Consider the following 25,094-nt stretch of genomic DNA (forward strand, 5'->3'; position numbering starts at 1 on the left):
ATGTGATGACTTGACTTAAAACCAGTTGCTGACTAGTTCAGCTTTGTATGTCTGATAAACAACAAGAAGGTAAAAGAGAAAGCTTACAAAACAGGTGCTTTTTTAGAAGAAACACTGTTCTGAGAAATCTTACACAGCTACAAATCATGCAGTAAACGTAGGCGAGATCACACGTTTACTTGCAAGTCTGGTAGATTTTGGTTCAAACTTTGTACTTTTTCTTTTCTCAGAATGGAGGATGAAGCTGTGGTGGACAGGGGAGCATCTTACATCAAAAATGTGTGTGAAGAGGAGGTTGAAGGTACGAAACATGCACACACATGCACACTTAAATATATAGAATTTGACATATGATCTGAAGTGTCACAGTATCTTTCGTGGAATTCTAAGACTCTTTAGTGGATTAAGTTTCACGGTCACTTTCACTCTTCCTTCCTGTCTGTCTCTCTCTATCTGATGGCCAGCTGTTTTGTTTTTGTATTGATTCAGTGGTAGTCATTTCTGCTTAAGGGGAAGAGAGGATTATATGTGGTGCAGATGTAACAAACCAGAGCTTTGCACGTGAAGATGTTTGCTGTTTTAATCCAGACACATACACACACAGAATCTGCTTACAAACTTGGGAGGGCATTCACTGATCAAGCGTGTCGTATTGCAACACTTAAAAAGTGCTGGCATATTGCTGTGCTATGTGTACTTAAAAAAAGTAATTGTCAGTTTTTTGCAAACAAGCCTCCTTTCTATGCATATGAGGCCACTTTTACACTAATTTGTTTTTTTAAGTTTCCTAACGTCAACATTTTCCAAAGGTTGCGCAGATAGGGAGCATTTTTGAAATGCTTTGTTTTCAGTCGAGAAAAAAACCCAGTTCCAGTGGGGATGAGAGATGTAAACGTAGAGTAATCAATGGGTTTTAAAACCAAAAAAATCAAAAGATTAGTGTGGACGTGGCCTGAGGCTCATTTTAGAATATATCGGATTCGCAAACATCAGCGCTATTTGCCTAGAGCGCAATTAACACGGCACTATTACCAGGGGTGCAACTACACATTTGTTGAGGGGTATGCAACATAAATGTTGGCACCCCACCAAATACACACAATACAACACAGATAAAAAGCTAAAAACCCATAGGCAAACTACATGGCCTTTGGAGCCCTTTTAACTTTATATTAAATAGTCATGTGAAGGTGACACAAAATTTGACACCTAAAACGGAACCATTAATTACTCATCACTTTTCAAACTGCGTCAAAATGTAACAATATTACAATTCCGAACACACACACAAAAAAAAAAATACAAAAATTAAATAATAATAATAATAATAATAATAAATATTTTTTTTTAAATAAAGTATTCAATAAAAAAGTTACAACTTAATGTGATGCCAATTATTTTGAACTTTTATATTTAGAATTTTTTATACGAACAGTCATGTACATAGCAATAACTCATTTATTATTTAAAACAAATTCTTCATTTTATTTGATCTGCATCTTTATTTTTCATCCAAACAAAAAAAGAAAGAAAATATTGAAGAGGCTCAATTGTTCAACATGATTGATTCTCACATTTCACACATTTCTTTGCCAATTTTTTTTGGGGGGGATCTAATCAGTAATTAATCCAGGTGTTGTTTAATAATTCCTGAGGTAATTTACTCCACATCCAGTGGTTTCTCACATTGTGTTTGAGACAACAACAGGCGAAGGTAGGAAAGCACAACTAACATCACTTATGGTTAGTAAGATGAGCCCAAGTATAGGTTGGACATGGCGGAGGGTCAATTAACAACTTTTTTGAATGTAAACAACTGGATGCCCATTCCCAGCATACAGTGACTTTTTGCATAACCGTGACAGAAAAGATACTCGGAAATGAACGGATATTTATATTAGCTGGCCATCTATATCTATCAACAATGTTAAATGTTGGTTAACTTCAAGCCTTTCTTCAAGATTTTCAATGATAAAGTGATAAGTTAAGCCTACCAATCTCTTTGTCCACTTGGGCATTGTTTTCTTTTTAATGCACTGTTTTTCATTTTCCATTTTCCATCTTCCTTTTTCTGTTCTGTGCCCCAGGCCAGAATGCATTCCCCCTCATGTGACAGTTAGAGTAACATTGTGTAACAATTCATACGATGGGCAAGGAGGAGACGGGAACCGGCTTGACAAAGCATGTAGACATTTATTGTTGCACTTTTCAGTCGCACATAATAACACACTGCTTGACACTAACACATCAACAAACACACAGCTTCAGGCGTCTCTCTCTCCCCGTCTGTCTCCTCTCCTTAAATTCTCTCACCGCCCCTCACTGGAACACGAGACCGGTGTGGCACACAGTTGGAACTCATTCACCACTTGTCTTCCCCACCTCGCTCTGCCCAGACGCCGCTCGGTCCCGCCTTGCTCGTCACATACCCCATCGCCAAACTCAGGCAGGGGAATTCTCCGGGCTGTGACCTACTCTCCCCTCCCCCACCCCCCATTTCTAAGGAGGGAGCATTAGCACGTGGGATGGGCTCGCCGGCCCCGGACACGCTGTCGACTGGTCCTCAGCCACTCCTCTGCCCCCTGGCGGACAACAGCCGCTCCTCCCCTGGCAGACGGCAGCGGTTCCTCCGACTCCCAGCGGCTGGCAGCCTGCAGCGACTCCTCCATCCCCTGGTGGATGGCAGCGGTGAGGACTCCACAGCAGCGCATCCCTCCTCCTTCCCGGGTTTTGGCACCAATGTAACGGGGTTCACAGGATGGGCAAGGAGGAGCCGGGCACCGGCAGAACAGTCAACAGAATTTTAATGACATAACTTAACTTAAACAAACATAAACACACAGAGACACACACAGCGGCCGTATGTGTCTCTCTCTCTCTCTCGAACTGGCGTCTCCGGCTCATCTTTATTCCCCCCTCCCGGCTGATTAGGACAATTCAGCGCTGAGTGTGCGTCCTCACGGCCCACCCACGCCCTCCTCCTTGTCACAGGTGATAAAAAAAAATTCTATATAGTAGTGTAATGTAACTAAAATAATTGTGACTACACTGGTCTGCCTGTTACATGTTTAAAATTGTTTATAAGTGGTTAGGTTTCAGGGTGGGGTTGGGTAAAGGGATCTAAAATATTGATATGATAGTATAATGTAACTAAACGAATGTATCATTAAGTAAAATAAAATATTGCGATTAAACACACACGATAATATCCTTGTGATGTAATCATCCGAACTGAGGTGAGAACGGAATGACTATGTTGCTACAATGACGCCTCCATAATGAGAGACTGCCCTGAAATAAACAACACCATCAGTGGGTGCAGTTCATTCTTAGTGAATCCTCCCTCAGTTGTGGAATTCATAAAGTGTTACAAGTTCAGATGAGTAAAACTTAATCAAAGGCAGGACACACATACACAGATTCTCAAACATGACTATTTCACACACTTTTGCACTTTCTATACTTGTTTCTATTTCATCCTTCCCCTGAACTTTGGACTTTCACATGACTGTCTCAATCAAACCCACCCACTCACTCACACACTCTGTCAGATAAGATTTGATGGATGTATTTGTTTAAAGACAAACCTGACATGAATAAAGTTGAGGATTGTGAAAAAGATGCGTGATGGACGCATGACTGGATTGATGATTTTCTTGAATGACAAATAGTTTTATTGCACTGTGTGCGTGTGTGTGTGTTTTAGGTTACAAACTGGTAATTACAAGGGTTTTATGCTATAAATGTGGTTTATGAGGACATTTCTAGTGTCCCCATAATAGTACTAAACAATGTCTTTTTTTTGAAAATGTAAAAATGCAGAAAGTTTTTTGTGAGGGTTAGGTTTAGGGGTAGGGTTAGGGTTAGGGGTTAGAATCTATATTTCGTACAGTATAAAAATCATTATGTCTATGGAGAGTCCTAATAAGAATAGCCGCACCAACATGTGTGTGTGTTTGTGTTCAACTGTGCTATTTGTATCCACTTCCTGGAGATGTTGTGCCATTTACTGTCTGATCAGTTTTATGGAAAAAAATTGGCCATTTATCTATAACCGAGGGGTCAGATCTTTCCTTCATATAATAATTATTTAATAATATATAGGCTAATATTACATCTTATGTCTTTCTCTATTCTTAAATATTGAATTTAAAATGCATTTCACTCACATTTATCACACATACACGTGCACACACCTTAGAAAGAGAATCACTATGTGTTATATAATCCTGTCAAATCCTCCTAGAGAGCTCATAAACACCAATAATAAAAATGCATGTTATAACTTATGATGCTTGTATCACTGGACAGTAGTCCTTCAAATTCAGGGAGCTTTTTGGCTATCGTCAAACATTGGATCAATTCTATCCCCCTGAGACCCGAGCGTGACTGCTGTTTGCATTTTCCATTTCCCTTTTCGATTTGTAACTAGTAGCACCTAAGGAACATGCAAAAAATAAAATAAAAAATAAAAATAATAATAATCCATGTCCAGATATGTGGACAATGGAACTAAGTTGTGAATCTTTAAATAATATCAAACTATAGAAAGATTTTTTTTATTTTTATCAAATTGTTTTTTTATGTTTCCAGGAGTGTTGATTATTTTTTGAGATGTTACAGACATTGCATAAGAAATTAGCAGAATTAATTCTGATTCAAAATAATGGCCAGCATCATCCAATCACTGCCATCCATGTTAAAATAAAATGATACATTATAAATTCTGAATCTATGTACATGTTTAGTGGTCCAAATATCATCTGCAGCCCGAAACTGAACTTTTGTTTGAATTTTAGGAGTGAATGGAGTTAACTGCATAGAAAGCTACAGGATGATCCCTTTCCCCCTATTTAGTGAATGACTTAACCTCCAGTGTGCTGTCTGTCTGCACTGGTCTCAGAACAGTTTGAAATAAACCTTATTTTCATCCTAACTCCATATAAAACGTCTAAAAGCAAACATTTTCAGCTTTTGAATGCATCCATTGATTCTCAGTATGATAATGCACAGTAAATATAGGATTTCTAAGGAAAAAATGCACTTAAGTACACATTAGTGTTCATTGTGTTTAGCAGCGTGGCGTTTCATGATAAATGGCTCAAATTTAAAAAATGTCATATCGGATGAAGCTAGAGACTCAAACAGGTTCCAATGTAAAAACGTAATTAGGTTTCTGACCAGATGTAACTTTGTTGGCATTTCGTCCGCTGTGATCGGCACCATGTTGTTTTGTCACATGACGCCGTCCGTCAAATTTTAACCCTTTACTGACAGCACAGAGTCTTCTGAACTGAGAGTAGTCGGTTTAAATGAATTTAAATTATGCATTGCGTATAGCGAAGCCAAAATACAACATCCACGCATGTGTACGCATGGGTCCTTCAAAATTAAGGGTTTGCCTTTATAACATGTGATATGTTTATATGTGCGTATATGCTCACATGTATGTGTGTATTTGTGTGGATAATTGGTACTTTGTGAAACATTGTAATCTTACCATGTTTTTTTCATTGTTTGTGTGTGTGCAGGTCATCACACGGTCTACATTGGAGTTCACGTGCCTAAGAGTTACCGTCGCCGGCGACAGCACAGACGACGAACCAGTCACAAAGAGAAGCGAGAACGTGTGACGGAAAATGTGAGCGACAAATCAGATGCTGAGAATGCAGATGACTCTGCCTCCAGCATTCTCAAACCACTCAGTAAGTGACACGCCCCTTTATGAAAAATTGCAGGTTTAAAACATACAGGTTTGGAACAACATGCGGGTGAGTAAATAATGACAAGCAGAAAATCCGGACCAGTTGCTTTTGAAATAATAAAATTTTCACAAGATATTCTTCGATGATATGTCAGTAAGGCTTTACAGAGGAATCCAGGGAGTGGATGAATGTACAGAATTATTCAGTCAAGATACAGAGTGATAACTGAATACTTACAGCCTAAGTTAAAGGTCTTTGTCTTTCTTTGTGTTAATCTGTGCTAATCAGTGAGATGAAAAGGTAAATCATCAAGCTAAACAAGTGCACAGTCACCTTTATCCGCACTTATCCTCTGTGAACCCTCTCTGCGTCTCTCTGTTGAATTTTGGACATTAAACAAACAGTGTGAAACAGCACAGACTTCACATATTAGTCATTAGATTCAGTTCCCCTGTTGAAATTAATTTCTCGCACAATATCTGACTTTGTATGGCCTAGATTTGTGGCTGGATTTAGCTGGTATTCTCAGTCATAACATGTTTAGTATTAGTGGTCAGCTGATCGTAATAATGCTTTGTTTATATGCTATTATTGTGTATGTAATAGGTAATTTTAGCCACTTGTGGCAAGAGGCGTGAACTGTTAGTCCAGGTTTAGAGGCAAAGAGCCAGGTACAGTTTAGGCCACAGGGATGATCTTTACTGCTCTGTTCAGTACACTGTGGCCTTGTTTACTCCTGAGGGTCTGTTTCAGGCTACTTGGGCAGAAGACAATAGCCAAGCTTTGGATAGTTTAGCAAAGTTTAGTGTGCACCAAACATGCTGAATTGCATGGAAAGAGGGACACATTGTATGTTGAAAAGTTTTTTTGTATCAAAGAAGCTTTAGTATGTTCTTGAATGGAATCATGCTAACCCATGTGTTCTGTTTACAAACTAGCAACCTCAAAATTAGCCGATGCTAATGTTCTACGCCATAGTTTCTGAAATCAGAATTACCAATGATTTATTTAGCATCTAGCAGAGCCCAAGTGATATTTTGGTCTAAAATAATTACGTTTTATTAAATGGATAGTTCCCCAGCTCACAAATGAACCCTGTTTGACAGACTTTTTACAGACTGTGATGACGTTTTTAGCAGCGTAGCTATCTAGCTGGCTAACTTTTTACATAATTATATTTTTTTTTATATATATAAATCAACAAAACTAGACTAATTAAGATTGTAGAGACAAATTTTGATGTTGGCTTGACAAAGCCTTGTCTGAAAGTGCAAATTAATTGTAAAAGTTTGAAGGTATTACACCGTCTACACCAGACGCGACGTGACGTAACACAACAGCGTGAGGCTGTCTACACTGAAAGTGTTGAAGTGAACATTCTAAATGATGTGCAGACAGCACGGACCAATCAGCTGTGAGCTTGAGTAATAAAGTTGCTTTAGTAGATCTACAGTGCGTCAGTAATAGAATGGACAATTCCAGTGTAGACAGTGACATTGATAAGAATAGGAAAGATATGCTTTTGACGTGGTGCACCGCTAAAGTCTGGTGTAAACATGGTATTACAGGTCCATTAGGAGTTTGAATTCACGAACATTCCATCAATGTAAGTGTATAGGATTTTTTGTATTTTGATCGTTTGCTGTGCGAACACCTGAAGTCCGATCAGATAGAAAAGTCATAGCATAAAAATACAGAACAGCCTTAAGGTCTGTGCAAAGTTTGGTGGATGTAGCTTAAAAGCGAGAAGGAGTTATAACATGAAGAATCTAATTTTCCTTGATCTTTTGACATATAAGAGGTCATTGTACTATAAAAACATACTGTTAGTTTCAGAACTCAAAACTTCCTCCGCACTGTGATGTCACACTGTGGTAGACATTTGCATCTGACTGCCTCCACAACAACACATCAACACCTACTTTACCTTATCACTTCCGTATCCTGCCCAGTAGATGGCAAGTAGAGAAAGCAGGTCAGTCAAGAGAACAGAGCCAATCATAATAGTGGGCGGTTACCGTCAAGTCTTAAAGGAGAATCAGCACCAAAACTGAGTGTTTATTTTTTTATTTATTTCTCCCCAATTTGGAATGCCCAATTCCCACTACTTAGTAGGTCCTTGTGGTGGCGCGGTTACTCACCTCAATCCGGGTGGCGGAGGACAAGTCTCAGTTGCCTCCGCTTCTGAGACAGTCAATCCGCGCATCTTATCATGTGGCTCATTGTGCATGACACCGCGGAGACTCACAGCATGTGGAAGCTCATGCTATTCTCCGTAATCCACACACAATTTTCCATGCGCCCCATTGAGAGTGAAAACCACTGATCGCGACCACGAGGAGGTTACTCCATGTGTCTCCACCCTCCCTAGCAACCAGGCCAATTTGGTTGCTTAGTAGACCTGGCTGGAGTCGCTCAGCACGCCCTGGAATCAAACTCGTGACACCAGGGGTGGTAGTCAGCATCAATACTCGCTGAGCTACCCAGACCAACAGCGAGAAGTTACTCTCGACATTTCTTTTTTGAAATCTTGGTTTGGGAATTTTGGAAAAACCTTAAACCATGTCTGTAGAATAACAGTATGTTGGCTTTGTCAAGCCATTATAACATTATTCTTTGTGTTATATTGTCCTGGGATTAATAATAAAAATAAAAAAACTAGCCAGCGCTGTTGTGATGGGGTTTCTAATACAGCTGCTGAGGGAGTGACAGTAGATTTGGCAAATGTGATTGACAAAAATTATATTTGCTGAGGTCTCCCATTTGCTGCTTCAGAAGTTTACCTTGCTATAGTTTACTTCCGTATTCCAAACTAGGAATTGTTAAAAAGGGGTCATTTACACACACACATGGCCACACATCACTTGAATTCTATTGAAATTGAAAATTAATTCAAAATGTGGGGTCAAAACTTGCCCTCTTAATAAAAAAAGGACTTAAATATTGATCTGTTTCTCACCCACACCTATCATATCGCTTCTGAAGACATGGATTTAACCACTAGAGTCTTATGAATTACTTTTATGCTGCCTTTATGTGCTTTTTGAGCTTCAAATTTTTGGACCCTGTTGACTTATTGGATTGTATGGACTTTTCCTTTTTGGGTGAACTATCCCTTTAAGATGTATGACAAATTAATTTGAAAAAGATACTGGAAAACACTTCTGTAATTAATGAATGAATTGGCAGGTCCTTGCCTGTTTTTTTCCTTGACCTGAGGCAAAATTTTAAAGAAACATGCAGATTGGCACAGATGCGTTCAAACACATAAATGACATTCCCTGATATAGACACACATGCACTTTTAGGTTCTGATGCAGTTTTGCTACCACAATGATGCAGTGCACACTGATACAGATTTTGATTTTTAATTACAGTGACCAGTTACTCGCTCCGTTTTGAAATACAAACAGATTTCCTCAACAGTCAGTCTTTACAAGAAGATAACTTGGTATTTTTGGACCTGTTTCCCAGACAGAGGTTTGATTATTCCAGAGGTTAATTCTTAAATTGTCCAGTTTCATTTGAGAGTAAGCCCTACCCATATAGAACATGTATGTGCATACACCCATGAAAGGTGTGGTGCTGCTTATTACAACATTACAGGTACAAGAAACACTGACAGACTTTAAAGAAAAAAAATGTCCTTGTGCTGTTTCCTCTGTTATTTCTTCCTCATGTCTTTGCTTTGCATTGGATGACTTCCCTGTGAATGTGCTTCACATATAACACACATAATCAGTTCTGGCTCAGTCACCTTTTGCAAAGGCTATCCTGCAACTATCTATTTCTGTTCTCCAGGAAATATACTATCACTTCCTGAGCAGTGGTTGGCTACTCACTCAAATCTACAAGAAGTTTCTTTCATTGTAATGTTACATAAAACTGATGTTGGCTAATGATTCCAATTACAGTCCCATCTACAGCAAACAAAGTACTATTGTCCTGTTGTCTGTTACTGGTTGTGTATTTGAGGAGTTTATGTCCATGGACTTTTTTTAAGTCAACATTAAGACCTTTGGTTTAAATGTTTGTGGGTGTTCAACTTTGGGCACTTCTAACACTGTGGAGTACTAGGAAGTCAAGTCTCGTTAATGCATTTTTCACACCCTCACTATTATTTAAAATAATTTGTCTGCTAATAATGCTCAAGGGTAAATGTACATGCATCACAGGAGATTTATGTCATTTCTATTATTTTATACTGAACATCAAAATTCAATTCCAAGTCATTTCCAGCACATCTCAAATTTTATATTGTGTTTAATAGAATTTTGTGATGGAAATGACACTAATGGAAATGACATTATATATAGTATAAAAATGACAGACAATTTCATTGCTAACATTTTATGTATAATAAATACACACAATTAAATAATATTTTCACACTTTTTGCGTAACTTGGCACAATTACAGATTGATTGGAAACTGCGCCCAATGAAAATACTGTGCTCACAAGTGATATTTGCCTTGATTTTTCTTTATTTTCTTCAAAAATCACTTGTCTCATATGACATTTCAAGCATGCTCCTTACAGACACATTTGTCGACATTTTTAGGGGAAAAAATTGTTTGGTGTGGTGGAAATGACACCACAACTGTGGGAGAGTTGTACATTTTTGAAAAATTGATAGGAATCATTTTCACACAATAAATATAATTAAAAAAAAGTTTATTTCACTCTTTGATTAGATTATCATAGTTTTTAATTTTTCATAGTTTTAATGGATTTTCATAGTTTAATATTGAAAGTCTGGTTCTGGGACAAGACTACAACATAAAAATTTATACATAAAAGACATATGAAAAGTACCTAAGAAAAGAAAAGAAGGGGTGGGTCACATTTATTTTTTGTGGTAATCAATATTATGCTACAAATGCTGTAGATTGGGCTTAACTATTGAACCCGGAATATTCCTTTAATGATGGAGTATTGCATGTCACCGCAGGACATGTCAACTTTCCAAAAGTATTTCACGTCAACTACCCATATGCTAACATAGGACCTGGTTCTATAGTTAAAAAACTCTAGATATTATATCTATGTAGAAACGATTAGACTACATTCACCTTTAGATTTGGAATCTGTTGTTTATTTTGATTGGATAGTAGTTCATAGCTTTTCTCACTCCTGATTGGTTGTTTTCTTGTCAGTTTCTCCGGCAGCAGAGCGGATTCGCTTTATGTTGGGGGAGGATGACAGTGGCCCGCCTCCACCACAGCTCTTCACTGAACTCGATGAACTTCTTGCCGTTGACGGTCATGAGATGGAGTGGAAGGAAACCGCCAGGTAACGCATAATCACCTAAACAAAAAGTTATTTGCAAAGAACATTTACAGTATGCCAGAAACATATTCTAAGCAAGTATGTGAATTAAAAATATTAAAATTTTATACATTGTTGTGTTCTGAAATGTGTTTTAGAATGCAGTTTATACCTCTTTTTAACTTCTCATGTTCATAAATTAAGCTAGTTATAATTACCACACTCTAACCCTGCACTTTACTGACCTTTTCACATTTTTAGACATGAACAAAAACATTATTTTGTTTCTTAATGAGGCATTTTGACTTTTAGGGACGTCCCCTAAAGTTATTTTTTTCAGATTTAGCTTATTCAGCAGATTATTTATTTTGTCCCCAGACTCAAATCTAGGTCAAAAATATTTAAATAGGGAGACCTCTCTTATACACTAAAACAACAGAAGTATTCAACACTCGCGTCATTTACCAGGTGCTCTCAACTTTAGCGTGGCACTTGACTGTTCTTAGGATTTCACACATTCCTGAGTGTGTGTATAGCTCACGTATGCTATTAGATAAGTGTTTTCACTCCAGAAAGGTCAAGCCGAAGCAATGCAGAAAATAACTGTGGAACCACAAAAATAAAATGTATCTGAAGTATACATCTAGACTAAAGGAGAGATACGCACAGTTTGTTACTTAAAGGGATAGTTCACCCAAAAATTAAAATTATGTTATCATTTAATTGCCTTCATATCGTTCCAAACCCGCATGTTGAACAAAAAAGGAGAATTTTTGAAGAATCTTTACGTATCTCTTTTCCATACAATGACCGTTCCTGTCAAGCTTTTAAAAAGGACAAAAAAAGCAGCATAAAAGTATCACAAAAGTAGCCGGTTTGACTTGCGCTATATTTCAAGTCTTCTGAAGACAGAATTGATGTATTAATTTGAGACCTTCGACGATGAGGAAGATATTCACTGCGTAGCGACTTTGCGTTAGAGGTCTGCACAGGCCTTTAAATGAAACCCAAACCCAACACGTACCCGAGACTGTGAGCTGACCATACCTGTCCCGAACAGTACAGTCAGATTTTATGCCTGAACCTGACCCGAACCCAAAACCTCTCACTCTCTTAATATTTTCTTCTCAAAGCAAGTACTGTTGCAATAGGCTGTATTTTATGTTAGCATTGTAGGCAACATTTGTTACAGTATTGTATCAGTAAACACAGTTTTAACAAGGCACGGTGTCCCCTTAAAACACTACACCATACCGTTTATCAAGCGCTGAAACTTTGTTTGGTTCAGAACAATCTGGAATAATGTGTAACAATGTAACAGTCACATAAAGTACTCTTTGCAGCCTGATCTTGTTCAGAACGTTGAATCTTTGTGTCACCTGCACTAAAATCAAGCTAGATGCAGCGCAATGAATAAAACAGAACACGTGTTCCGATATGAGTTTTTTAAAATTTAAGTTCTTTTAAACTTGACACAATGTTTAAAAAATGTGCCAGTCCTGCGTGAAACGCTGAAGAAACAGCAAGGCAAGGTGCAACAGTTAAAGACGTCTGTCAAGCGTATATTTACTTATAGGAAAAGTAAACATGTTTACATGTTTAGAGCAGAAGCAAGCATTAACACATTGAATGTGAATGGCCCCTAACTCAACCGTTTGCACGTATCTGTGAGAGAGCGCGTACGTAAAACAAGTTTGGTAGGCCTGTTTATTTTTCATTAAATACAAAACTGACCCAAACCTGAAGTCATACTTAAAAAACTGACCCGAACCCGGCCAGAAACCTGGCAGTTGCAGACATCTACTTTGCGTTTGACACAAAGCCATCATATGGCTTCAGAAGACTTGGAATATTGCGCACAAGTTGTATAGACTACTTATATGATGAATAAAAAAAATTTCACAGCACCTGTTCAATGTAAAATGTTGTATGAAAAATACATTAACTGCATTTAAGGAACATTCCGGGTTCAATAATAAGTTAAGCTCAAGCATCAGCATTTGGGACGTAATGTTGATTACTATGAAAAATTATTTTGACAAGTCCCTCATTTATTTAAAAAAAATGCTGTTACAGTGAGGGACTTACAATGGAAGTGATTGGAGCCAGTCTCTTAACACTAACATACACACCATTTCAAAAGTATAGCGACAAGATTAAAGTACACATAGAATTTTCATTTTTGAGTGAACTATCCTTAAAGTATGAACACTGTGATATAAGACACAGCTATATTGTGAAACTCAAGCAAGCAGAATGACATAGCAGACAGCAAGAGAGAAAGAGTGAACAAGGAAAGACATGTTAGTGAAAAGACAAAGCAGCTTTCATCTGCTCCAAGTAGATTTTATTTCCTGTGTGTATTTAGTGACTGACGAGCTACAGCTCTCTTCCTGAAGTGGACATATCAATTGTCCAACTCACACACACACACACACACATGTTGGTGCGGCTACCCTTATGAGGACTCGCTATCCCCTAACCCTAAACCTAACCCCCACAGAAAAACGTTCTGCATTTTTACATTTTCAAAAAAACATAGTTTAGTATGTTTTTTAAGCGATTTGAATTATGGGGACACTAGAAATGTCCTCATAAACCACATTTATAGCATAATGCCCTTGTAATGACCAGTCTGTAACCTAAAACATTTTTCTCCCACCCAAACCCGCCCACACACACACACACACAGAGCGAGACACACACATATACATTTATTGTTTATATGACCTTTATAGTTTTGAAAGTGAGCTAATGATATTTTCGAACCCTTAACAGAATTTTTCCATTTTCATCAAGACATCATTTAGTATGTTTATGAAGCTTTTTCATTACTCTTTCTTTAATCGGATTTGTATATTCAAGATTTGCATGTTAAATAGAATTTTTACTATATGGATCAGGTTGACATGAATTTATTTGCTAACAAAGGGCCCATTCAGATGCACATGTGTGTGTGAGACAGAGTTCCCAGAGTTCTCTTGGGTCTCTGGGTTCACCTGCATCTCAGGTGACATATTTGAGTATGTATCACTTTTGTCTCGGATCTCAAACCCACGCTTGGCTAAACTCAGCTCAACAGCTTTTCTAAGCAAGATTACAAACATCTAAGGATATCTGTGTGTCCATGCAGAGGCTAGGTATCATTCAAGCGGGCATGTGTAAGCCGATAACAGGGCCAGCAGAGCTTTAAGAAGATTTACTGAATGATTTTAATTCTTGTTTTACATTAAAAAGCTTTTATTTAAAAGGCATAAATTTACAAAGAAGGACTGTGGAGTTACATTGGTACAGTGAAGATATCAGATGGTAATACCATGGTACTTTGATATACACCGTATTAAATTATTATTATACTCATAAACCAGGGTATTTACATGGTACTACAAGGTTCGTCAAAGAAAAACAAAATATTACCATGGTAAATGCCCCAAAAAATTATATTACCATAGTATCATGTCCTACAAAACATGGTATTACCATAGGACATGTCCAAAAACAGGGTATTACCATGGTACATGTCCACAACATGGTATTACCATGGTACCATGTCTAAAAAAAATGGTATTACCATTTTACATGTCCAAAAATGTGGTATTACCAAAGTACATGTCCAAAAACATTGTATTACCATAGCATGTGTCCAAAAACATGGTATTACCATGGTACCATGTCCACAAATGTGGTATTACCATTGTACATGTCCAAAACTATGGTATTACCATGGTACCATGTCCAACAAAACATGGTATTACCATGGTACATGTCCAAAAATATGATGTTAACATAGTACATGTCCAAAACATGGTATTACAAAAGTAAATGTCCAAAACATGGTATTACCATAGTACATGTAAATAAACATGGTACCATGTCCAACAAAACATAGTATTATCATGGTACATGTCCAAAAACACGATATTACCATAGTGGAATGTCCAAAACTATGGTTCCATGTCCAACAAAACATGGTATTATCATGGTACCATGTCCAAAAATGTGGTATTACCATTGAATATTTCCAAAACTATGGTATTACCATGGTACCATGTCCAACAAAATATGGTATTACCATGGTACATGTCCAAAAACATGATGTTAACATAGTACATGTCCAAAACATGGTATTACCATGGTACCATGTCCAACAAAACATGGTATTATCATGGTACATGTCCAAAAATATGGTATTACCATAGTACATGTCCAAAAACATGGTATTACCATAGTACATGTCCAAAAACTTGGTATTACCATGGTACCATGTCCAACAAAACATGGTATTATCATGGTACATGTCCAAAAATATGGTATTACCATAGTACATGTCCAAAAACAGGGTATTGCCATGGTACCATGTCCAACAAAACATGGTATTACTAAAGTACATATCCAAAACATGGTATTACCAAAGTACATGTCCAAAAACATCGTACCGTGTCCAACAAAACATAGTATTACCATGGTACATTTCCAAAAACATGGTATTACCATTGTACATGTCCAAAAACATGGTGTTACCATGGTACCATGTCCAACAAAACATGGTATTACAAAAGTATATGTCCAAAACACGGTATTACCTAGTGCAATGTCCAAAAACATGGTATTACCATGGAACCATTTAAAAAAAAAACATGGTAATACTATGGCACCATTTCCCAACAAAAATGCTATACCATGGTACACCTCACAAAAAACATTGTATTATCATGTTCAAAAATAAACTTGATATTATTTTTTGTAAAGGATAGAGCCAATATGACTACCACATTACACTTCCCTAAATATCCTTCAGTTGTTTTCAGAACATTTATGTGATTTTATGTGTGTTTGTGTTGCTAAGATGGATAAAGTTTGAAGAGAAGGTGGAAAAGGGTGGAGAGCGTTGGAGTAAACCTCATGTGGCCACTCTCTCTCTCCACTCGCTTTTCCAGCTGAAGAACTGCATAGAAAAAGGAACCATCATGCTGGACATGGAGGCAAACTCTCTTCCGCAGATCGTTGGTAAAACTGCAACTCAGCATGTTACGCCAACCTGTTAAAAATAAAGGTTCATCAATAGTTCTTTGCACAACATTAGCAAAGAACTTCCTCCTTATCATGATCCATTTTTTCACTGTATTGGTTTCTTCAGTTGCTTAACCTATAAAAAAGTTATTGATATTACATTATAGGTTCTTCAGAACAGTGTATTGTTTTTAAAGACCCCGTGGAATCTGTTAGCTTTAAAGCTACTGCAGCTAGTCAGTTAGCTTTTTAGCTTTATATGCTAGTGTACTACTACTACAAGTTGACAAAATAAACTTTTAGCAGATAAACACATTTAAAATTTACACTCTTTATCTTCTGTCAGTAGCCTTTAGTTTACATCACAGCCATGAACCATGATTTGTTACTTGCTAGTCTATTTCTACTTCTAGTTAATTAATTGGGGGAGAGACATTTGATTGGATAAAAACATATTTATTTCAAGATAAGTAATCTATATTTTTGGAAGAGAAGAGACTGTAAATTTAAATGTGTATATCTGCTAAAAGTTCATTTTGTCAAATTGTAGGAGTACACTAAGCTAAAAAAAATTCTAACAGACATGGACTAAAAGCGACACCAAGTTTGATTTCATGTAGTCTTTATAAAGCAATACACTGATCTAAGAACCTATAATGTAATATCAATAGCTAATTTTGTCAACTTTAAGGAGTGCACTAGCATTTAGATTAGATTCAGAGCTAATAGACATGGACTTAAAGCCACAAAACTTCCCTTTTATTTACAAAAAATTTTCTTCTAACTCATCAGTCTGTAAAACCCTTTTGGTTCTCAGTGCAACCTTTATTTTTAAGAAATTTTAAAGATTTCAGTATGAGCTGAGCTATGGGTAAACTCAAGTCTCTCTCTTTTTTTTACAGAAATAATCACTGATAATCAGATTGAGAGTGGGCAGCTAAAGCCAGATCTGAAGGAAATGGTCATGTACACTTTGCTACGGAAACATCGCCACCAGACCAAGAAGTCCAACCTGCGTTCCCTGGCTGACATTGGCAAAAGCGTGTCTAGTGCGAGCCGTTTGTTCAGCAGCCAAGAGAATGGTAACACAGCTGCCAGTTTGGTGATATATTAAACTTCTCTCTTTCACTATATCACTTTCCACAATCTCTCTTCACTTGCATCACGTCACCTATCTGCTCAATCGATCAGACCGTCTCAATCTCTCTAGCTATCTCTCTCTCTCTCATTTTACAAAAGGTTGCATTCATACAGATGTTTCCTTGTTGGTAAAATAAAAAGCACATTTGCAAATTGCAAAATTGACAATCTGTTCATGTTTTAAAATCATGTTATTAGATGTGTTTGAAAAGTGGTGATCACATTTTTTGGAGATTTTTATATTTTAGCAGCAATCAAACCCTAACAGGAAGAACAAAAAAAACCCTTTAGAGAACTCTTCTGAAATGCGCCACAGAAACTGATAACTACTGCATGTGTCTTTCTCTAAATAAAAGTAACATGCTTTAGTCATATACCAATCTAATCATATTTCTCACAGTGTTGGAGTAACTAAAAGTAGTGATTCTACTTCACATTTCTCGGTATCTCATCTTTTTTAAATAACGTAGCTTTTCCAGTATTAAGCTCTTTTTTCAACGAATATTGGCAAGCATTCAAATTGCCTCACATTTACAGGCCATTATCAAATGCAAGTTTTAGTGAATCGCTTCATTGCGGTTCATTAAAATGAACCAATTCAAAAATAAAATAAAAGTGATTAATTTGAGTCCCTGCATCTTCTTATTTGTAGAAAAAATATTTCATTAGAGCTGCTGTAAGCAATTTAATTTAGCTAACTGATGCTAGACTTAGCCATTGAATTAGGCCCAAAACATACTTAATGCAAGTACACGTACGCAAATGTGAGCGTTTGGCTACCGGTCTGGTTAAATATGCTTAAAGGGTTAGTTCACTCAAAAATGAAAATCCTTTCATGATTTACTTACCTTTAAGCCATCCCAGATGTGGATGACTTTCCTTCTTCAGCAGAACCTAAGGAAAGATTTTTATAAGCACATTTCAGCTCTTTTTGTCAATACAATGCAAGTAAACAGGTGCCATCAGGCTGCTGGCTGTTTGACGGTCCAAAAGTCATATTTAGGCAGCATAAAAGTAATCCACACGTCTCCAGTCGATCAGTTAATGTCTTCAGAAGAAAATCGATAGGTTTGTGTGAAAAATAAATTGATAATTAAAACTTTATTCACTTTAAAAAAAAAAAACGCTTCCCGCCAGCAGTCGATGTAAGCACAATGGCACGTACACGTGAGAAGTCCGAAGCTCACGCTTTGTTTACAACAGAGGAATGAACATCACACGAGGGTTAAGTCATTTCAAACAGTAATCCAGAACTTGCTGGAAGCAACGATTTAAAGTTAAAAAAGTTTTAATTATCGATTTGTTTCTTACATCAACCAATCGGTTTGCTTCAGAAGACATTAATTGATCAACTGGAGACGTGTGGATTACTTTTATGTTGCCTAAATATGACTTTAGGACCGTCACACATCCAGCAGTCTCATGGCACCCATTCACATGTATTTTATGGACAAAAAGAGTTGAAATGTGCTTATATGTAAAAATCTTCACTTCCGTTCTACTAAAGAAGTATAGTCATACACATTTGGGATGGCTTAAAGGTAAGTAAATCATGAGAGGATTTTCATTTTTGGGTGAACTATTCCTTTAATGTGCGTATTTGCGTTACTGTGGTGGTAATAAACGTCAGTACTCAAGGGGGCGATAGAGTTACTTTCAAAAGTCTGTGCCATTAAACTGTATGTGTCATTGATCAGGTAAGTTGCAAACTGATGCTCTGCTATGACAGTAGTTGACTTGAAAGAGAAAAAACTCACCGTAGAAGCGGACAGTTCGTACAAATGTCCACTATAGTGCCCCTTGTGGCAACGTTGAGAATGCAGCGCATACTTGCGTTGTGTTGTGAACTGTGGTCGGACACATTTAGGAACGCAACAACGCACAAAATGGAGCTTGCGGCACTAGAAGCATCTGCGTATGGGAATGTTCTGGCCTTTAGACTTCCCCGATCCCTTTAGCCACACCTCCTATCTCCAAAACCCCACCCACCAAAGACATTCCAGCCAACCTGATGTCAGTAAACCTACAGATGCACAAAATGATTGACATTTAGTGAGTGTTTCTGATTGTCTAAAAATGGTGGGCCACTTCCCTGACACTTACTCCTGCTTACAGAGCCTGTTAAATTATATCATCTAATAGTTATATGTTTAAAAAATATGACCCCTTAAAATGCTCAAATGTGGTTAGCTACTTTTTGTTAGTAGTATACAGTGTAGCTAACTACTTTTTCAAAAGGCTAGCTTGACTGCAGCTTAGCTCGCATCTAGTAGCTTTAGAAGCTACAATTAGTACAAAAAGTAGCTTCATCAGCACTGCTTTTCTCCTCTCTTGCAATATTCAATTCTTTCTCCATTCAAACTGCAGTCTTTTTTTTCAAATCTGTTCTATGAATAAATGTACGTTACTTTAATCGATTTTTCTGCTCTAATGATTTCCTTTTTTTTTCCTCCCTGTCTCTTGTCCTTCCTACTTGTCTTGTATGATGTGCATGCACCCTGTATTCCTTTCTCTCTCTTTGTGCGTAAAGCGCGCAGTCCTCTCGATCACACTGTGCCTTGCTTTACCACCTTTGAACCTGACGAGCAAATTCAGATGCAGAGAAGCAACAGCATGGGACTTCTTTGTAAGTCTGTAGCTGATGAGTAAGACTAAGTAATGCTAGACTGATCCTCTGAGTCTAGAGTTGACCTCTTTTGTAGTCTGTTTCACACAACATTTAAAAAATGGTATGCAGTATACCGTATATACTGTGCAGTATGTAGTAAGCAAACCACTTATTCCATTCCAAACATAGTAACACTGTTATTTATTCCTTCTTCATAGTCAATTGTCATTGGTCCTGGTGCTCAGAATTAAATAGACAGAGAATACGTTTAGTAGTGTAGATTTTGAGCTTTAGAAAGAAAGGAATTTCACTCTGTAAAACCTGTCCATCGAGTTAGTAACAGAATTTGTTGAGAATTAGATATACAAAATGCATTTTATGTAAGACTCCTGGGCATCTTTGTTTCTGTGGTTTTGTTTTTGAACATTTGATAAGCTGATCAGCTACTGACCTTTGACCCTGTGTGACCACTGCAGGTAGCCCAACCACGGCCCATCGTAATATGACCTCCAATAGCCTCAATGATCTCTCAGACAAGCCTGAAAAAGAGCAGGTATTGTGAAGTGTGCTAATATATGTGTGTGTGTGTGTGTGTTAAAGTCAATGTAAGAAACAAACTGGAGTTTTGTTACTTTTAGTCCATGTCTATTGACTCTGAGGCCATCTTTATCCTAGTTTACTCTGAATCATTGACCAAATTAACTTTTAAAAATGTAAAACTTAGGCCATGTCCACACTAATGTGTTGTTGTTTCAAAAACATATATATATATTTTTTTTTCTCCCAATTTGGAATGCCCAGTTCCCAATGTGCTTTTAAGTCCTTGTGGTTGTGTAGTGATTTGCCTCAGTCTGGGTGGCGGAGGATGAATCCCAGTTGCCTCTGCGTCTGAGACCGTCAACCCATGCATCTTATCACGTGGCTTGTTGTGTGCGTTGCCATGGAGACATGGCGCATGTGGAGGCTTCATGCCATCCAGTGCGGCATCCATGCTCAACTCACCACGCGCCCCACCAAGAATGAACCACATTATATTATAGCAATCATGAGGAGGTTACCCCATGTGACTCTACCCTCCCTAGCAACCGGGCCAAATTGGTTGCTTAGGAGACCTGGCTGGAGTCACTCAGCACGCCTGGGATTTAAACTAGTGAACTAGTGAACTCCAGGGGTGGTAGCCAGCATCTTTTCCACTGAGCTACCCAGGCCCCCTGGGCTTTCGAAAACGCTCTTCATAACCGCATTCTTTGGAAAATGATGACGTTATGAAACTGAAAACGAAGGTTTCAAATTTAAACTTATTTTTTTTCTTCCAGGAAAATGGACCAAATCCTGCCCTACAGTTTTTCTTCCGTAGTTAAACATTAGTGCTGGGTATTGATACAGATTTTCCAGTTCAATTGTGATTCACAAGCTCTCGATTCGATTCAATTCCAAACTTGATTCCATTCAATATCGATTCATATGGTCACATTTCTGTTACAATGTCCATTTTGCTTACATATAAAACTAATTCTCTTTCATCTAATGCTCTTAATTATAAAGGAACCTTCTAGGTACAATTCGAAAATATAAATTTTACAGATTAAATTTGATCATTTGTTGTTCATCAAATTGGTCACATTTTAGCAAATTCAGTCTGTTCCATCAGTTAATGTCTTGAAATTGCATATATTATGTTGCATGTATATTTTTATTGTTTACTTGCATAATTTGTACTATTTACAAATATTTACATTGATATGTAAAACAAGTGCTAAATACATACTGTCTCTTTAAGACTAGCAGCATCAGCCAGTAAACGCATGTAACGAGAGAAGACGTGCATGGTTTCTTTAGCGCATCCATGTGTGATTAGAAATAAATGTTTCTTTTTTTTTTTTTATCAACAACTGACTGTAAAAATCATAAAGGGTATTAAAAGAGACGTTATTTAATTATTCATTGACATATGGATCCGTGGATCTCATCTTAGGACACACTGAACGAGTTAAACCAATCTTTTACTCTCAACATGTAGTGAAAAGACCTCTGTGCTAATAACTTCTCCACTATACTACTCAATCACCGATGAGTGAAATCTGAACATTTACATGCCAGTGGCTAATCATAGAAATTTTTAGTTGCATAGCGTGAGATTTGATTGCACATGCGAGTGGTTTACTTGCAATATAGAGGTCCAGATAGCACACATAAATCTCAGAGATGTCTGTTTTAGATCTTTTCATCTGGAAAGCATCATAGTCTAATTAACATCTGCTAAACATCTTAAAAAAGATCAGATTTTTAAACATTCTACATCATAAATGTCTTAAAGACATCTGATGAATGTTTTAATGACATCCGAGACATGCTTATTGACATACACCTTCTAGACATATTACAGATGAGCAAACAACGTACAAATGTGTCGATGTAAACACACACATTAAATAGTTGTTTGGGTGATGTATGTGTGCTATCAGGGGGGTTGCATATCATATCACTCTCAGGAATGCGACATATTAGAAAAGTAAAATGGGTTGCGAATGCAATTTCATGTTGACTTCAACATTTTTACACAATGTAGAATAGGTATGAGAATCAGCAGAGACCTGGCAACACAATATTCTCACATTACGATAATATTGTGGGATTCAAAAGTGATATATTGCAATCTTTTACCAACTTGTTTCTCATTCCTCTTCATTGGACTTCGGTGCTTTGTGCAGCAAGAGCTAAACTTCCAGTTTTACTTCTTTTTAGACTCATAAAAGTAGAGCAGAACATAAAGTAAAATAGACGTGATGTTAATGTGAAAATTAGATCATTTGAATATTATATGGCTTTAGAATACCAATACAGTATCGTGAGGTAAAATGTAAAAGCAGAGATTTATTTTGTTACAGAATGTTGCGTAGTTGTCCCATGGACATGAGGGAACGGTACGTTTAGAATACAAGGAGATCAAAGCAGACAGAGCAGTCTTCCCTATGGGAGTTTGGGTTGGAAGGAACACAACGTTGTCATATCCCAAGGACAAAAGAATCACTTTCATCAAACACCGTAGCACACAGTTGAAACTCGCTGTGGTAGACAGTTGTGTCAATATTTGTGGATTAGTGGAAGTTGCATTACGAATGAGCAATGTTCCTACTGTGCTGTACTTATACTATGGCTGTGAATCGATTAAAAAATGTAAACTAATTAATCGCACAATTTTCTAGGATTAATCACGATTAATCTTCGTACACGGTACATCAAATCAAATATTAAAATATAATCATAAATATATTTACTAGGGCTGTCAATCGATAAAAATTTTAATCGAATTAATTGCATGGTATGCCGATTAATTAATCGCATACATAAATGTTTACTGAAAAAAACCCCTCAAATAACAATAATTCAACATATAATGATTAAATAATTATAAATAGTTACATTTTAATAATTATAAATAAAATATATATATATATATTATAAAAAATAATAATACAGATAATTAAAACGCATTATATTATTTTGCACACAAGTAAAGCATTAAAAAAGACAATACTAAAAGTGGCTTTAGAATGCAATATATTGTTTATTTCCATATTATTGAACATAAGTCTATCATTGGCCTACAGTTCACAGCAATACATTTTGCAACTGGATTCGTCAATCTGTCCAAAATAATTTATTATAAGGGCTTGTTTAAAGGAATGTTCCAGGTTCAATACAAGTTAAATTAAATTGACATCATTTGTGGCATAATGTTAATTACCACAAAAAATAATTTCGACTCGTTTCTCCTTTTCTTTAAAAAAGCAAAAATCGAAGTTACAGTGAGGCACTTACAATGCACCATTTTTGGAGGGTTTAAAGACTTATAATTTAAGCTTATCATTTTATAAATGCACTTGCATTAATTCCTCCGTTAAAACTTGTGTATTATTTGAGCTGCAAAGTTGTTTCAGTCATCATTTTTACAGTCATTTTATGGTTTGTTGACATTATATCATCATGGTAACAAAGTTGTAAAATTGGCAATAACCCTACATAGAAAAGGTTTGTAGGTGATTTTACACTAAAACAGTTTTACACGCATATCCTTTATGTCTTGTCTTTATACTTTTGAAAAAGCTAGTATTTTAACGTAAAAAAATTGGCCCCCATTCACTTCCATTGTAAGTGCCTCACTGGAACCTTGATTTTTGCTTTTTTTAAAGAAAAGGAGGAACAAGTCTAAATTAATTTTTGTGGTAATCAACATTATTCCACAAATGCTGTCGATTGAACTTAACTTATATTGAATCAGGAATATTCCTTTAAGGATGCGTCAATGCACACCTGCATCAGCCGGACACTTTTGGAGCGTCTCTGTTACATCGCGTCATAAACGTACCGTTTTTAGGTCGCTGTGTCAAATTAAACAAAGTTTGAAACTTAGAAAAACGCATCTTGAGATCCCTGCATTCGGATTTGCACTCCATCAAGCTGGAGACGCAAGAACTTATTCTCATCTTGTGTTGTCTGCCCTCGGTAAATGTGGTTTGTTCTCTGTCTGTTTGAGCTGCGTGTTGCCTATACAGCTGGAGTTTCGCTTACTGCCCCCTGGAGAAAACAGGTGGTACTCCAAGCTTGAATTGCTCAGATATAAGGAATATTCCTTGTTACAGTCCAGGGACATGATTAATTGCGTTAATTTTTTTAATGCATTATAGAATTAGTGGAGTGGTGGTGGCATAGTGGGCTAAAGCACATAACTGGTAATCAGAAGATTGCTGGTTCAATCCCCACAGCCATCACCATTGTGTGCTTGAGCAAGGCACTTAACTCCAAGTTGCTCCAGAGGGACTGTCCCTATAATAAGTGCACTGTAAGTCACTTTGGATAAAAGCGTCTGCCAAATGCATAAATGTAAATGTAAATTAATCGCACCGAATTAACGTGTTAAATCGACAGCCCTAATATTGACTTTATACTTTGTCTCAAAGACCTTGCAAGAAATTGGTTAGTCATCATTTATTTTAATTATTTAATTATGTTCATGCTAAAATGTTCAGTTTTTTTTTTTTTTATTAGATACATTTTTACAAGTATAAATCTTTGATACAAGTATATGTTTACATGCCATAAAATCAGTTGACATACTGTAATTAAAAGTTGGGCAAAATCTTCTGCCATTTCCAGTGGACTTTTTTAATTATAGGATCAAATGAGTAGATTCGTTTTACAGTATATCAAGCTTTATTGGCAAGATAAACTTAAGTGTACATTGCCAATGCATTATAAGACACAATACATACAGATATAAAAAAAATGTAATGCTGAAGTTTTAAATCTCAAAACTATTTTTTTCGCTGGCAAAATTATTTCATTGAGATGACAGTGAGTG

At 36.8% G+C, this 25,094-nt stretch overlaps 1 protein-coding gene across 5 annotated transcripts in view; it reads left to right on the plus strand.

The window, feature by feature from the left end:
* Positions 1-25,094, plus strand: part of slc4a4b (solute carrier family 4 member 4b) — a 74,893-nt gene that overhangs the window by 21,004 nt on the left and 28,795 nt on the right. For 4 of the 5 annotated variants that reach the window (XM_051677615.1, XM_051677616.1, XM_051677613.1 and 1 more), the window contains exons 2-8: positions 231-301; positions 5,532-5,705; positions 10,863-10,998; positions 15,821-15,981; positions 16,887-17,066; positions 19,655-19,750; positions 20,209-20,285. In XM_051677615.1, coding sequence (XP_051533575.1) covers positions 231-301; positions 5,532-5,705; positions 10,863-10,998; positions 15,821-15,981; positions 16,887-17,066; positions 19,655-19,750; positions 20,209-20,285 — 895 coding nt within the window. The remainder of the gene's footprint in view (positions 1-230; positions 302-5,531; positions 5,706-10,862; positions 10,999-15,820; positions 15,982-16,886; positions 17,067-19,654; positions 19,751-20,208; positions 20,286-25,094) is intronic. The other variant, XM_051677618.1, reaches the window with a different exon arrangement.

This window comes from Myxocyprinus asiaticus, chromosome 38, assembly GCF_019703515.2.
Source record: "Myxocyprinus asiaticus isolate MX2 ecotype Aquarium Trade chromosome 38, UBuf_Myxa_2, whole genome shotgun sequence".
NCBI classification, from domain to species: Eukaryota; Metazoa; Chordata; class Actinopteri; order Cypriniformes; family Catostomidae; genus Myxocyprinus; species Myxocyprinus asiaticus.